This window comes from Staurois parvus, unplaced genomic scaffold, assembly GCF_062004578.1.
Source record: "Staurois parvus isolate SC_StPar_1 unplaced genomic scaffold, SC_StPar_1.0 ptg000782l, whole genome shotgun sequence".
Lineage (NCBI taxonomy): Eukaryota > Metazoa > Chordata > Amphibia > Anura > Ranidae > Staurois > Staurois parvus.
This window is the reverse complement of record NW_028318578.1, coordinates 1-17,500: the sequence shown is the minus strand read 5'-3', so window position 1 is coordinate 17,500 and position 17,500 is coordinate 1. Positions and strand designations below refer to the sequence as shown.

The following is a 17,500-nucleotide window of genomic DNA, read 5'->3' as shown; positions in this document are numbered from 1 at the left end:
TAGGCGGCACTGATGGACAGCACTAATGAGGTGTCACGGATAGGCGGCACTAATATGTAGCACTGATAGGCGGCACTGATAGGTGACACTGATGATGGGTACTGATAGACGGCACTGACTGGCGGCACTGCTGGGCACTGACTGGCACAACCCCTGGGCACTGACTGGTGGCACTGACTGGCAGCACTGGTGGGCGGCACAGGTGGGTGGGCACAGGTGGGTGGCACTGGTGGGCACAGGTGGGTGGGCACAGGTGGGTGGCACTGCTGGGCACAGGTAGGTGGCACTTCTGGGCACAGGTGTGACACTGTAGAGTGGCACAGGTGGGTGCCCTGCTGGGCACAGGTGGGCGGAACTTGTGTGTGGCACTGCTGGGCACCGATCATCAGGGCACTGATCATCAGTGCCCTGATGATCGGTGCCGATCCCCGCTCTGACAACTGCCGGTTCTCGGCAGTACTTTCCTCACAATCTGACAGCGTGAGGAAAGTGCAGCCGAGAACCGGCACTTGCATTTCCCTCTGATCAGCGTGTCATTGGACACCACTGATCAGGTGGTAAAAGGCCGCTGTGATTGGCCTTTTACCACATCACGTGATCAGCTGTGTCCGTAGGACACAGCGATCATGGAGATGGCCGAGTGCGCGCCCCCTGGGGCGCGCAGGAGAGCGCGTTCTGGGAGGACGTCATATGACGTCCACTCAGAACTGGCCGGCCGTCAGTGCAGCCGTCATTCGGCTATCTGCGGTCGGCAACTAGTTAAATACCACCAAAATAAAGCTTTATCTGTAAAAAAAAGAAAAATATCGTATGGGTGCAGTGTTGCATTGTCATTCAAAGCGCATCAGTGAAATTTTGGCCTGGGCAGGAAGGGGATGAAAGTGCCCGGTATTGAAGTTATTACAAAAAAAAAAAGTCTGAAGGAAAAGCCGTGCCTATGTGAAGTAACAGAATGTGTGATGGCTCATTCATTGTAACTTTTGTGAATCAGGACAGGTTAATATCACATTAATCCAGTGTGGTTATAGCCAGCAGGAACAGCTGCGAGACCTGTACCCTAGGCTGAAGGTTTTGGCGTTCGGAGCGACACCAGAAAACACATTGCACACCTACTTCCCATCCTTCCTGTCCAGAGCTACGCCCAACTGCCCTTCTGCTATGAGGAAAGAGGTGAGATCTCCCCTTCACGTATGTAACAGGTCTTTGCACCATAACTCTGAAGCTGCCCATACACCAATAGATTTTCAGACAAAAAGTCTCAGTACATTCGATGAATTGACATGTCTTTTGAAAGTACTTCAAATTTAATTTCCTTTATCATTCAGTTTTGGAGTAAATCCAATTTCCTAAACGCATACACGATCAGAAATTTGAGAAAAATTTTCCATCCTGCTTCTTTGAATTTTCTCGTCACTAAAAAAACCGCCAATTTATAATTACTAGCAATTTGAAAATCCAACATTCATAAAGAGAAAACAAAATTCTTCTGCTGTATGGTCAGCTTTATTTTCTTCTCTCTTTCTCGCGCCCTCTCTCTTTCACGCGCCCTCTCTCTTTCACGCGCCCTCTCTCTTTCTCGCGCCCTCTCTCTTTCTCGCGCCCTCTCTCTTTCTCGCGCCCTCTCTCTTTCTCGCGCCCTCTCTCTTTCTCGCGCCCTCTCTCTTTCTTGCGCCCTCTCTCTTTCTTGCGCCCTCTCTCTTTCTCGCGCCCTCTCTCTTTCTCGCGCCCTCTCTTTCTCGCGCCCTCTCTCTTTCTCGCGCCCTCTCTTTCTCGCGCCCTCTCTCTTTCTCGCGCCCTCTCTCTTTCTCGCGCCCTCTCTCTTTCACGCGCCCTCTCTCTTTCACGCGCCCTCTCTCTTTCACGCGCCCTCTCTCTTTCACGCGCCCTCTCTCTTTCTCGCGCCCTCTCCCTTTCTCGCGCTTTCTCCCTTTCTCGCGCCCTCTCCCTTTCTCGCGCCCTCTCCCTCTCACGCGCCCTCTCACGCGCCCTCTCCCTCTCACGCGCCCTCTCACGCGCCCTCTCCCTCTCACGCGCCCTCTCCCTTTCTCGCGCCCTCTCCCTTTCTCGCGCCCTCTCCCTCTCACGCGCCCTCTCCCTCTCACGCGCCCTCTCCCTCTCACGCGCCCTCTCCCTCTCACGCGTCCTCTCCCTCTCACGCGTCCTCTCCCTCTCACGCGTCCTCTCCCTCTCACGCGTCCTCTCCCTCTCACGCGTCCTCTCCCTCTCACGCGTCCTCTCCCTCTCACGCGTCCTCTCCCTCTCACGCGTCCTCTCCCTCTCACGCGTCCTCTCCCTCTCACGCGTCCCTCTCCCTCTCACGCGCCCTCTCCCTCTCACGCGCCCTCTCCCTCTCACGCGCCCTCTCCCTCTCACGCGCCCTCTCCCTCTCACGCGCCCTCTCCCTCTCACGCGCCCTCTCTCTCTCACGCGCCCTCCCTCTTCTCTGTACTGAACTCACAATGTCAGAAGTGATGATATTGGTCTGTGACTGGTGGAGCAGGGAACGATGTAACTAGCTCTCTGTACAGCATCGTAGTATATATCAGAACTATGTAAATGTATAATAGTTTACGACTGCTGCACCAGAGCACCTTACGCTCTAATATCCCCCCCACAGTCCCACATTATTATTATTTATATTGCACTGACATATACCGTAGTGCTGTACAGAGAACACTGAGCCAGTCACATCAGTCTCTGTGCCAGAGGAGCTTACACTCTAATGTCCCCCACAGTCACGCACTATATTATACATTTATATAGCTCTGACATATACCATGATGCTGTACAGTGAGCCAGTCACATCAGTCCCTGCACCAGAATCCCCACCACAGTCACACACTAAAGAATAATAATAAAAAATATACACTTAGTGCTCTGACATATACTGCAGCGCTGTACAGAGAACACTGAGCCAGTCACATCAGTCTCTGTACCAGAGGAGCTTACACTCTAATGTCCCCCCCCCCCCACAGTCACACACTATTATTATACATTTATATAGCTCTGACATATACTGCAGCGCTGTACAGAGAACACTGAGCCAGTCACATCAGTCTTTGTACCAGAGGAGCTTACACTCTAATGTCCCCCCCACAGTCACACACTATTATTATACATTTATATAGCTCTGCCATATACCGCAGTGCTGTACAGAGAACACTGAGCCAGTCATATCAGTCTCTGTACCAGAGGAGCTTACACTCTAATGTCCCCCACAGTCACACACTATTATTATACATTTATATAGCTCTGACATATACTGGAGTGCTGTACAGAGATCACTGAGCCAGTCGCATCAGTCTCTGTACCAGAGGAGCTTACACTCTAATGTCCCCCACAGTCACACACTATTATTATACATTTATATAGCTCTGACATATACCGCAGCGCTGTACAGAGAACACTGAGCCAGTCACATCAGTCTCTGTACCAGAGGAGCTTACACTCTAATGTCCCCCCACAGTCACACACTATTATTATACATTTATATAGCTCTGACATATACCGCAGCGCTGTACAGAGAACACTGAGCCAGTCACATCAGTCTCTGTACCAGAGGAGCTTACACTCTAATGTCCCCCCACAGTCACACACTATTATTATACATTTATATAGCTCTGACATATACCGCAGCCCTGTACAGAGAACACTGAGCCAGTCGCATCAGACTATGCATCAGAGGAGCTTACACTCTATTGTCCCCATCACAGAGACTGATGTCAGTGTTCTCTGTACAGCACTGTGGTATATGGCAGAGCTATATAGACTTGTAATAATAGTGTGTGACTGACAGGATATCCGAGTGTAAGCTCCCCTAGTGTAAAGACTGTTGTCAGTGGCTTAGTGCACTTTACAACACTGCAGATTGTCAGAGATCTATAAATGTATATCAATAGTGTGCGACACTGGTGGGGTAATAGAGTGTAAGCTCCACCAGTGCGAGACTGATATGGCTCAGTGTTCTCTGTACAGCATATCGGTATATGTCACAGCTATATAAATAATAATAATGTGTGAAGGTATGTTCAGGACGTTGGAATTTAAAGTAAATTTGTGTGGTTTCCACAGCAGGTAAACTTTTTTTTTTTTTTTTTTAATTTTTTCATCAAGTGTTGAGATTGAATCCTCCTGGATGTGACAGGTTCACTTTTTATCTCTGTTGCAGAATAATAATGTTCTTTTTCAGCTTCTGCACAGCCTCTACGAATGTCTGAACGTCGACCCTCTTAGCTTTAGTGTGTGGCGGCAGCTTTACACCAAACATCTACCGCAGTCCAGGTAACGGCAGCCTTATGTCTGCGTGACTTGTTTTAGATTGTTTTTTTTTTTTTTTCTTTCCTTTTTCTTCCTTGTTTGCCTCCAGGACTTCTCCAGAGCCTCTCCCATCCTCTGAAACTTCCTACCCCAGTCTTTCTTTCTGACTATATCCTACTCTGTGTCTGCCTCTAGGCAACCAGTGAATATTCGTCTCTTCAGGGAAGCCTAACCCCCTCTACTTAACCACTTCCCGTCCAGCCGTTGTATATAAACGGCCGGACGGTGGCAGTGCAGGGGCGGGTTGCCGTTCATAAACGGCGCCCGCCATTTTGGATTGTGCACGCTTCCTGGGAGCGGGCGGCACCCCTATCCGGTGCCCGCTTTGTCCTCCAGACAGCGGAACACAGATCGCTGTAAGGGACCTCTTTGTGAGGTCCCGATCATGTGATCACTGAGTGGCCAATCAGTGATCACATGAATGGGTGTAAACAAGATGTCACTTCTGACATCATTGCTTACTACGTGTGAAATCTGTGAATGATCAGAGGTCACATGGTACAGGGCTATTCACAACAGCCTTGTACCATGTGACAAGCTGTGTCCAATCACAGCTCACGCAGTATTTCTCAATGCCTGCAAGAATGCAGACAGAGAGAAAGAGAAATGATTGCTTTTACATCCTTTATGGATGTTATGTACCATGTGACAAGCTGTGTCCAATCACAGCTCACGCAGTATTTCTCAATGCCTGCAAGAATGCAGACAGAGAGAAAGAGAAATGATTGCTTTTACATCCTTTATGGATGTTAAAGCAATCAGTGTAAAAAAAAAAAAAAAATCTTCATCACCCTCCAAGTAGTCCAGTGTCACCATGGTGACACTGTACTGCTAGGGTGACAGTATGTAAAAAAATAAATATAAAAAAATATAATAAAAAAAAAATATATATAATTTTTGGTTATAAACTAATTTGGGTTGTGTTTTTTTTTTACTAAAAAGATAACTTAAAAATTTTTGCTTAAGATTTATAAAGAAAGATTATTTGCAAAATGTTACAAGAAAAACCCTTTTTTTTTCAAAATTCTTGGACTTTTTCATTTCTATAGCAAAAAAAAATAAAAATCCCAGTGGTGAATAAATATCACCAAAATAAAGTTTTATCTGTCTCAAAAAATCACCCCCCCCAACAAGTAGTACAGTGTCACTATGGTGACACTGTACTGCTAGGGTGACAGAATGTTAAAAAAAAAATAAAAAAATGTAAAAAAAAACAAAACTGAAATTATAATGAACTAACTTGGGTTATTTTTTTTATTACAAAAGATAGATGAATACATTTTGGCCAAGATTTATGAAGAAAGATTATTTGCAAAATGCTATAAGAAAAACACTTTTTTCAAAATTTTTGGACTTTTTCATCTATATAGCAAAAAAGAAAAATCCCAGAGGTGAATAAATACCACCAAAATAAAGTTTTATCTGTCTCAAAAAATCACCCCCCCCAACAAGTAGTACAGTGTCACTATGGTGACACTGTACTGCTAGGGTGACAGAATGTTAAAAAAAATATAAAAAAATAAAATAAAAATGTGAAGAAAAAAAGAAAACTGAAAAATTTTAATGAATTAATTTGGGTTATTTTTTTTTTTTATTACAAAAGATAGATGAATAAATTTTGGCCAAGATTTATGAAGAAAGATTATTTGCAAAATGCTATAAGAAAAACACTTTTTTTCAAAATTTTTGGATTTTTTTCATCTATATAGCAAAAAAAAAAAAGAAAAATCCCAGTGGTGAATAAAAACCACCAAAATAAAGTTTTATCTGTCTCAAAAAAATTCATATGGGTACAGTGTTGCATGACCGCGCAATTGTCATTCAAAGTGTGACAGCACTGAAAGCTGAACATTGGCCTGGACAGGAAGGGGGTAAAAGTGTCCGGACTTGAAGTGGTTAACAACTGAACTTTTACTTTCTCCATCAACTCCTCCCTCACAGTTGTTACCTTTTTTTTTATCACTTACCCACCTCTTAGATTGGACGCTGTCATGTGCACAGCCTTTCTAACCACCTTGTCTGGACTTAATATATTTGTACTGTCTTCTTTTATATTGTGAAGCGTTGGACAACTGTTACCATTCTATAAATCCTGTATAATATTTCTTTTCTCTTGCAGCCTGCTCCTACAGCATGTTGTTACTTCCTGGGAAACAACGTCCAGACCGGTAAGTTGGACAACCAGCAAGTTTTGGATACAAACCTCTAAGTTTTGTGCGTTGGGTGTCTGTTCTCATATATTCAAACTAGAACACTGCAAAGAATGTGTGAATCGGAAAGTCTGTTTGGGACATTTCTGTACATATGAGCTGCCTGCTCCGTGTAACATGTAACACGCGGTACTCCTAGAAACAAGCACCCTCTAACCTACTTTTGGAGTTGTCCTACTTTTTACTGTATCCTCAGTTTTTATAAAAATTTGAAAACAAAACACATTGTAACGGAACCGACCCAGACTGCTTGGGTACTTCCGTTAGAATACCGCTTCCTCGTCCGAACACCGACAACAGACACCACAGCCGACCATAAAAGACTAGACGCCACCAGTCTTGAAGTAAACCAGGAGGTAGACCAGTTTTATCTGAACACAAATACAAGACATATACAAAAATAGGTATCATACTCACAATGGACATAATACCACAGGCATGTCAAACTGAACAAGACGGTTGGCTCTGAGGAAGAGGTTGTCTCCTCGAAACGCGTTAGCCAGTTGGTCATCCAGGGTTCCATCGTATGGACTCAGATGTTGTTTGGATCATACGTCTTGTTCAGTTTGACATGCCTGTGTTATTATGTGAGTATGTCATTGTGAGTATGATACCTATTTTTGTTTCTTTAATAAATTATTTTAAACGATAATGCACTAGGTCGGTGCGCCCTTTTTCTGTTTCTCCATTTGTATCCAGTGTATTCGGACCACCCCGGTCTGTTGAGGGCAGCAAGCGGTGCATATTCCAGAAAATTCCAGAACATTCCTATTGGGTCTACTGAGTCCTTTCCTAGTGCAGGAGTAAAGTGTTTGTTGTGTTGGACAAGACATATACACTCAGGGGATCACCCCCCCCCCCCCCCTGCATAATGACACAGGGCGGGTAATCTACATTTAGTAACAAGAAACACACAGGTATTCAAACTTCACACCAGCAGACAGTCCCATCAGGAGGGAGCGCAGCCAGAAATGGGAGGGAAGTATCTGTCAAAACCAGGTACCCTCCTCTCCAAAAGGTGCCAAATGTGGTAGCAGAGAGGGGTGGAGGAGGATTTTTGGGTGGAATACCACTGTAAATGGCTGACTAAGTTTAGCAGCATATTAGTAAGCTTGAGTTAGGCTACGTTCACACTAGCTTTGTCAGCGGGCGTCAGACAGGTGTTTGGGAAGCGTTTTTAACGCTTTTTAAACGCCTATGAAAATTCTGCACATGGCAACACACAATGCTGTTCACACTGAAGCTTTCACGTCGCGGCAAAACTTGACACCTCATGTGGAGTCAGGAGGAGTTGAAGCCTCCCATTCCAGTCTATGGTGATGCTCCGCAAACGCCTAGAGCGTTAATACCATTTAACTTCATTATAGGCATTTGTGGTGTGGTTTTAACACTTGGCAAACGCCTCAAAACCACGCATAGGGTATTTGAGGAGCGTTAAAAACTCTTCCCAAACGCCTGTCTATTGCCTGTCAAATGCTATCGGGGCATTTGGCAGGAGTTAGAAATAAGTCATCTCACATTTTTTTTAAATGACCGCTGGTGTGAGAACTAGCACACACATACAGATGCACATTTCCTATTTTGGTGCCGCAAAATAAAGTGGTTGAAAACCTCAGACCTGAAAATAGTAAAAAAGCTATCCCTCTATAGTGTGTACTTGTCTCAGTCCAGAACACCAAGTGTCATTTCTGTCTGGTTCCTCCTTCTATCAGCATGAATCACTTCTGACGAGTTTTTCATACACCAAGAGAAAAATGGTGATGGGAGAGGTACCTCCGGCAGATTGACAGCCTGAGCTCTGTTCCTGTGTGCTGCGTGGAGGGGGGTGTGTCTCTTCCTTCCAATCGGCTATCAGAGCTCTCCGCACTGAGCTCTGTAATGTGTAATTTCCCGCCCCTTGCTTTCTGCAAGCTCAGACAGGTTTTATAAATTCTGGACTTTGAACAGATGTTGGGAAGAGGAGACTGCAGATAAACGGGTACAACTTATATAGGAGGATTTGTTTCATCTCTTTGTATCACCTGAGGCCAGTCACTTCACTGGGTATACGTAAGGGTTTACAACTACGTTAATGTTTTCACTGCAAAGGGCGTTATACATTTGCACTTAGAAAATCCTATTGTGGCCACAGAAGAGTTGATGTATCACAATGCCCTGTGCTGGCGAACGTTAATATCCAGATGGGAAGGGGTTTCATCGATCTCACTTTGCAGCTAGAAGCCCGCAGCAGGTGACATGTCTGGTTATGTATTTGTTTTTTTAGATGAAAAAGGCTGTGCGGGAGACGGTGCAATCCTTCTGTGTGACGAATGAGGAATTCTCGGCCAAGTCTTCACATTCGAAGGACATCGAAGTGTGCCAGTCAGCATGTCAGGTTGGTGTCCATATGTTGTACTGATCTGTTATAAGACTCTCTAACAGCACATCACTCCTCCCCAGGGGTGGACTGACCATTTGGAAACTCGGGCACTGCCCGAGGGCCCGGGGTCAGTAGGGGGCCCCATGAGATGCCCCTGGTACCTTTTTTCATAAGCTTTTTTTGAGTTTGGGCAAGGACACAGGGGCCCCATGATCCCCTATTGCCCGGGGGCCCCATGAGTTGTCATTCTGCCCTGCTCCACCCCGCTGTCTGATGCAAGCTGATACACATTGGTGTTGCATTAACCCCTTCACGCCGGCGCCTCCCGGCCCTTTAAGAGTTTCAGAAGCCGGGAGGCGGGACGGGGTTTTAGGGTCATGTGACCGCCGTGACGGTCACATGATCGGGAAAGGTCCCGATTGAAAGAGGAGACCGGGACCTTTCAGTGAGTCCCAGACATGTGTGCTGGGCGCGCGCTCTCAGCACGTCTTTTTTAAATAGAACGCAAATGTGCGGCCGCTCGGCGTCTAGACCCAGACACCGGGAGGCCGCACATTTGCGTTCGGCAGGCGTGAAGAGGTTAACCACTTAAACCACTTGCTATACAGAGTATTTACACCCCCCCCCCTCCTTCCTGACCAGGCCATTTTTTGCGTTATGGCGCTGCATTACTTTTAACTGAGAATTGCGCGGTCATGCAACGCTGCACCCAAATTAAATTTACGTCTTCTTTTTTTATTTTTCCCCCCCACGATTTGAGATTTCTTTCAGTGGTATTTGATTGCCTGTGCGTTTTTTGTTTTATTTTTTTGCCATATTAAAAAAAAATATATATATTTTTGACTTTTTGCTATTAAACATGTCCAGTAAAAAAATGTTAAAAATCTAATTTCTAACGTTAAAGTTATTGCGTTTACAAATGGCGGTATATATACTGGGATTTTTAATTTTTTTTTAAACTAGTAAGGGCGGCAATCAGCGACTTATAATGAATATTAGCAGACAAGTGAGCGCTAAAACATGAGCTGCTAAAGCACCAAAAAGGCAACCAAAAAACCTCCAAACCAGTAAGATAAAGGTGCTAGCGCTGCACCTTTATTTATCGTAGCGACTTATAGTGGGACTGCGGCAGGCATTCTGACACTGGGGGGGAACTGACTGTCACTGACATCCCTAGTGACACTAATACAGTGATCAGTGCTTATAAAAAGCACTGACACTGTACTAATGGCACTGGGCAGGAAGGGGTTAAAAATAAAATTAATAATAAAAAGTAATTGGATTGTCTAAAGATAATTTTTGCTCCTGGTAAAGTTGAGGGAGAGTAACGGAGTAAAGACTTTGAGGTCAACTTTAATCACTTGCCCTCCACAAGATTTACCCCCCTTCATGACCAGGCCATTTTTTGTAATACAGTGCTGCGTTTCTTTAACTTACAATTGCGCAGTCATATGCAGCTGTACACACAGTATCTCCCAGAAGTGAGTCCCCCCCCCCCCCCGGACTGTATACAATGTGTGTGTGTATATATATATATATATATATATATATATATATATACTGTGTGTGTGTGTATATATATATATATATATATATATATATATATATATATATATATCTATCTCCCAGAAGTGAGTCGTCGCCCCCCCCCCCCCCCCCCCTCACCCGGACTGTATACAATATATATATATATATATATATATATATATATATATATATTACAGTATCTCCCAGAAGTGAGTCCCCCCTCCCCCGGACTGTATACAATGTGTGTGTGTGTGTATATATATATGTATATATATATGTGTGTATATATATATATACACCTCTCTGCGGCCTTCGACACAGTCGACCACCCCCTCCTCCTCAAAAAACTACACTCCCTCGGCCTCAGAGATTCTGCTCTCTCCTCGCTCTCATCCTACCTGTCACAACACTCCTTCAGCGTTACCTATAATGCTACCACCTCCCCCTCTCTGTTGGGGTCCCTCAAGGCTCTGTCCTCGGGCCCCTTCTCTTCTCCATCTATACCTCCTCCCTTGGCCAACTCATACACTCTCACGGCTTCAACTACCATCTCTATGCCGACGACACACAAATCTATCTCTCAACCCCCCACCTCACCCCCTTAGTCTCAGCCCGAATCACACACCTACTGAGCGACATATCAGACTGGATGTCGCTCCACTTCCTTAAACTGAACCTCTCCAAAACCGAGTTTCTTGTCTTCCCCCCAGCCCGGACCCCACCCCCCATTGACTTCTCCATCACATCCAACAACGCCACCATCAAACCCGCCCCACAGGCCAGAGTACTTGGTGTCATTCTGGACTCCAACCTATCATTCCAGCCCCAAGTCCAATCTTTAACAAACTCGTGCAGACTCCGCCTCCGCAACATCGCCAAAATCCGCACGTTCCTAACCCCAGAAACCACTAAACAGCTCATCCACTCCCTCATCATATCACGACTCGACTACTGCAACTCCCTCCTCACTGGCCTGCCTCGCCGCTGGCTATCCCCACTTCAGTCCATCCTGAATACGGCTGCCAGACTCATTCACCTTTCCAACCACTCCATCTCCGCCACCCCCCTCTGACAATCCCTCCACTGGCTTCCGATTGCGCAACGGATCAAATTCAAAATCCTAACACTGACGTACAAAGCCGTCCACCATACTGCCCCGAACTACATCACCGACCTAATATCCAAGTACCGCCCAACAGGCACACTCCGCTCTTCACAAGACCTCCTTCTCTCTAGTTCCCTGGTCTCCTCCTCCCATGCCCGCCTCCAGGACTTCTCCAGGGTGTCACCCATCCTCTGGAACTCCCTGCCCCAACCCATCAGATTATCACCTACTCTCCTCTCCTTTAGGCGCACCCTGAAAACCCATCTTTTCAGGGAAGCCTACCCCACCCCCTGCTAACTTGCCGACCTCCTCCACTCTTCCTACCACTCCATCCCCCACAGCTATCTCCTCCTGTGCCACCATCCCCTCCCTCCTAGATTGTAAGCTCCAAAGAGCAGGGCCCTCGATCCCCTCATGTTTTGCATTGTATTGGTATTGTTCTGTCACATGTTCTGTCCCCCTTTGTAATGTACAGCGCTGAGCGAACCATTGGCGCTTTATAAATACTGTATAATAATAATGGTATCTCCCAGAAGTGAGTCCCCCCCTCCCCCGGACTGTATACAATGTGTGTGTGTGTATATATATATATATATATATATATATATATATATATATATATATACAGTATCTCCCAGAAGTGAGTCCCCCCTCCCCCGGACTGTATGCAATGTGTATATATATTATATATATATATATATATATATACAGTATCTCCCAGAAGTGAGTCCCCCCCTCCCACGGACTGTATACAATGTGTATATATATATATATATATATACAGTCATGGCCGAAATTGTTGGCACCCTTGATATTTCTCCAGGAAATCATGTATTTCTCACGAAACGTATTGCATTAACACATGTTTTGCTATACACATGTTTATTCCCTTTGTGTGTATTGGGACAAAACAAAAAAAGGGAGGAAAGAAAGCAAATTCGACATAATGTCACACAAACCTCCAAAAATGGGCTGGACAAAAGTATTGGCACCCTTTCACAACTGCGGATAAATAAGAATGTTACAAGCATGTGATGCTCCTGTAAACTCACCTGGGGCAAGTAACAGGTGTGGGCAATATAGAAATCACACCTGAAAGCAGATAAAAAGGAGAGACGTTCACTTAACCTTTGCATTGTGTGTCTGTCTGTGCCACACTAAGCATGGACAACAGAAAGAGGAGACGAGAACTGTCTGAGGACCTGAGAACCAAAATTGTGGCAAAATATCAACAATCTCAAGGTTACAAGTCCATCTCCAGAGAACTAGATTTGCCTTTGTCCACAGTGCGCAACATTATCAAGAAGTTTGCAACCCATGGCACTGTAGCTAATCTCCCTGGTCGTGGACGGATGAGGAAAATTGATGAAAGATTGCAACGCAGAATAGTCCGGATGGTGGATAAGCAGCCCCAAACATGTTCCAAAGACATTCAAGCTGTCCTGCAGGCTCAGGGAGCATCAGTGTCAGCGCGAACTATCCGTCGACATTTAAATGAAATGAAACGCTATGGCAGGAGACCCAGGAGGACCCCACTGCTGACACAGAGACATAAAAAAGCAAGACTACAGTTTGCCAAAATGTACTTGAGTAAGCCAAAAGCCTTCTGGGAAAACGTCTTGTGGACAGATGAGACCAAGATAGAGCTTTTCGGTAAAGCACATCATTCTACTGTTTACCGAAAACGGAATGAGGCCTACAAAGAACAAAACACAGTACCTACGGTAAAATATGGTGGAGGTTCAATGATGTTTTGGGGTTGTTTTGCTGCCTCTGGCACTGGGTGCCTTGACTGTGTGCAAGGCATCATGAAATCTGAGGATTACCAAAGGATTTTGGGTCGCACTGTAGGGCCCAGTGTCAGAAAGCTGGGTTTGCGTCCAAGATCCTGGGTCTTCCAGCAGGACAATGACCCCAAACATACGTCAAAAAGCACTCAGAAATGGATGGCAAAGAAGCGCTGGAGAGTTCTGAAGTGGCCAGCAATGAGCCCAGATCTAAATCCCATTGAACACCTGTGGAGAGATCTTAAAATTGCTGTTGGGAAAAGGTGTCCTTCCAATAAGAGAGACCTGGAGCTGTTTGCAAAGGAAGAGTGGTCCAAAATTCCGGGTGAGAGGTGTCAGAAGCTTATTGATGGTTATAGGAAGCGACTGATTTCAGTTATGTTTTCCAAAGGGTGTGCAACCAAATATTAAGTTAAGGGTGCCAATACTTTTGTCCAGCCCATTTTTGGGGTTTTGTGTGACATTATGTCATATTTGCTTTTCTGCCTCTGTTTTATATTTGTTCCAATACATACAAAGGGAATAAACATGTGTATAGCAAAACATGTGTTAATGCAATACCTTTTTTGTGTGAAATACTTGATTTTCAGGAAAAATATCAAGGGTGCCAACAATTTCGGCCATGACTGTATATATATACAGTATCTCCCAGAAGTGAGTCCCCCCCCTCACATTTGTGTAAATATTTGATTCTCTCTTTTCATGTGACAACACTGAAGAAATGACACTTTGCTACAATGTGACGTAGTCAGTGTACAGCTTGTATAACATGGAAATTTGTTGTCCCCTGAAAATAACTCAACACACAGCCATTAATGTCTAAACTGCTGGCAACAAAAGTGAGTCCACCCCTAAGTGACAAGGTCCAAATTGGGCTTAAAGTGTCAATATTCTGTGTGGCCGCCATTATTTTCCAGCACTGCCTTAACCCTCTTGGACATGGAGGTCACCAGAGCTTCATAGGTTGCCACTGGAGTCCTCTTCCACTCCTCCATGATGACGTCACGGAGCTGGTGGAAGTTAGAGACCTTGCGCTCCTCCACCTTCCATTTGAGGATGCCCCACAGATGCTCAATAGGGTTTAGGTCTGGAGACACCCTTGGCCAGTCCATCACCTTTACCCTCAGCTTCTATAGCAAGGCAGTGGTGGTCTTGTATGTGCGTTTTGGGGTCGTTATGTCCAGGCACAGAGATTTTGGTAGACAAATCTTTTCTTTATACTAGATAGTACAATGGCTGCTGGAATTCCGGTCTGCTCTGAATATGAGAGCTGCAGGTCTCAAACTGTAGCGCTAGTCATTTTTTACCCCCCCCCCTTCCTTCTCCAATGGCCAATTGAAGTATCTGGTTGTATTTGTGCAGCTTTTTTTTTTTTTTTTTTTTGTGACACTCATCTGCTTCCCATCCGCCCTATAGCAGTAATACTGTGACCTACCTGTGCTGCTATTTGCTGCCTCGGCTTTCAATCACTGGGTCTCAGCCAATGATTATTCACCTGCACCTGGTGATCGAGAAGCATTACCAATGGAGGGAGATAACTGTAAGTAAACAATACAGATCTCTCCCCTGTCAGCTCCTGCACACTTCTATGCATAGCACAGCCATACAAAGCAGTGGGCTTACAGTGAAGCACACAGTGAACCCTTTGATCGCCCCACATGTTAGCCCCGTCCTGCCCATTGTCATTAGTGCAGTGTCAGTGCTTTTTATTAGCACTGATCACTGTATTAGTGTCACTGGGGATGTCAGTGACACCAAGTCAGTCCCCCCCCCAGTGTTAGAATGCCTGCCGCAGTCCCACTATAAGTCACTACTAGCAATAAAAAAAAAAAAAATCCCAGTATCTATACCGCCATTTATAAATGCAATAACTTTCAAGTGAACCAATTAATTTATAGGTATTGGGATTTTTGTTTAGCAAAGACATGGAGCAGAATACATTTTGGCCTGAATTTATGATGAAATTAGATTTTTAAATTTTTTTTACCAGACATGTTTTATAGCAAAAACTAAAAAATATTGTCTTCCCAAAATTGTCGGCCTTTTCTTTTTTTTTTATAGCTCCAAAAATTAAAAAAACGTGAAGGGGACGGGGACGTAAATTTCATTTGGGTGCGGCGTTGCATGACTGCGCAATTGTCAGTTAAAATAATGCAGTGCCGTAATGCAAAAAATGGCCTGGTCAGGAAGGGGGGGAAATCCTCCGGAGGGCGAGGGGTTAAAGTGTATCTAGTACATAGTTCAGAAGCTATTTTGCAGTAATTTGTAGGAGACTCGATCTCTTTATGACAAAGGTTGTGCTTTTATCTTCTACAATTTGTAGAGAAACACACAGGTTCTATGTCTGGTCTAATATGCATCCTCTAATTCAGGCTCTGCTGCAAAAGATGAAGGGTCAAGGGTTCCCCTGGTTCCGGCTCTGCCTCATAGCACTCGTCTTCCTCTTTGGTTTTCTCATCCACGATGTCCGGACAAGTGGCTCCATCCAAGGTCTGTTTTTGTAAGAAGTGTAACCTAAGACCATTTCATTTTGGATATAGCAGGGTTAGAGTCTCCGTCAGGTTTTTATCACTGCCTGAGGTCTCGCTGCTCTCGGCTTCTTCAGCCTGAAACCGGCAACATGAGCAGTTGCTTAAGGTGATACTCCATTTTACTGTTACACCAGGACAGGGGCAGCTGTCACTGTGTCGGCATCCTGCTCTTGCACCCTGTGTGATGGTGTCACCCGGTGCGGCCCACACCCCCATAGGGACGCTACTGTAGTGTGGTCACCTGATCATCTCCTAGTATTGGCTTCAGGTGAGAGCAGTGACTGCAATGCCTGAGTGGTGACATCACCCATAGACTTACTATGGGGCAGCGATTGTCCACTGTCCCTCCTCTGCCCTGAAGCTGGTGTTGGGAGCCAATCAAAAGACCGAAGCACTCTAAGAATAGGAAAATATATTCATCTCTTCCTATACAGGCATGTCGGTATAGGACTTCGAATAGGGTTGGGAGTAGGTTCAACATCACATAGGTTTAGGCCAGGCTTCCAATTTAAATCGCATGACACAAGGGGTGAATCGTGTGCTAAAAGTTGTTCCTGGGTACGAATGGTCTTTTTTACATCCACGCGTTATAGTTCCCTACGAGGTCAGATGTTCTAATATGTGAATTGCGATGCCAGCCTGGGTTTGATATATCCTCAGGTGCATTCTAATCTAAAAGTAATACTTGATCGTATTCACACCTGTCCTCCTGGTTGCAGCTTCCTCATCGGTGAGATTACTACAGCAGACAGGCGTGTTGTCGGCGTCACAGCAGGCATGGAGCAAAGTGTCACACTACGGCCAGCACGGGCACAGGTGGGTAGTCTGAACTTCCTATATATATGTTATCGGGCTTTAGGCTTGTGTCAATGAGCGTGTTTCTGGCATCAATGTGTAACACTTCCCAGATCATGTAGAAGTCATTGACAGGTGTGTTGACCTTCAGTTGACCACCTCATTACCTCCACTTTGAGTCGAGATACCTGCATGATGCCTGCAGTTACAGGCATCATCCACATATCTTTTTTTTTCCCTCAAACAGCGATTGCATGTGTTGTAAAAGCCATCCTAGCAGCTGATTAGCCGCTGGACTGTTTTACAGGCAGCAGGAGGGGATGTCGCCCCACGCACCCATTCACCCCCACGCACCCATTCACCCCCACGCACCCATTCACCCCCACGCACCCATTCACCCCCACGCACCCCCTTTCACCCCCACGCACCCATTCACCCCCACGCACCCATTCACCCCCACGCACCCATTCACCCCCACGCACCCATTCACCCCCACGCACCCATTCACCCCCACGCACCCATTCACCCCCACGCACCCATTCACCCCCCCACACCCATTCACCCCCACACACCCATTCACCCCCACACACACGTACCCACATTCACCCCCACACACACGTACCCACATTCACCCCCACACACACGTACCCACATTCACCCCCACACACACGTACCCACATTCACCCCCACACACACGTACCCACATTCACCCCCACACACACGTACCCACATTCACCCCCACACACACGTACCCACATTCACCCCCACACACACGTACCCACATTCACCCCCACACACACGTACCCACATTCACCCCCACACACACGTACCCACATTCACCCCCACACACCCACACACACCCCCACCCA

The 17,500-nt window shown here is 45.8% G+C and overlaps 1 protein-coding gene across 2 annotated transcripts in view; it reads left to right on the top strand.

Moving 5' to 3' along the window:
* TMEM214 (transmembrane protein 214) overlaps positions 1–16,680 on the top strand; it is a 38,982-nt gene extending 22,302 nt beyond the window's left edge. For both annotated transcript variants that reach the window (XM_089654618.1, XM_089654617.1), the window contains exons 9-14: positions 1,029–1,170; positions 4,190–4,281; positions 6,437–6,485; positions 8,791–8,901; positions 15,678–15,795; positions 16,556–16,680. In XM_089654618.1, the coding sequence (XP_089510744.1) occupies positions 1,029–1,170; positions 4,190–4,281; positions 6,437–6,485; positions 8,791–8,901; positions 15,678–15,795; positions 16,556–16,665 (622 nt within the window). In that variant the 3' untranslated portion in view covers positions 16,666–16,680. The remainder of the gene's footprint in view (positions 1–1,028; positions 1,171–4,189; positions 4,282–6,436; positions 6,486–8,790; positions 8,902–15,677; positions 15,796–16,555) is intronic.
* The last annotated feature ends 820 nt before the right edge of the window (positions 16,681–17,500 follow it).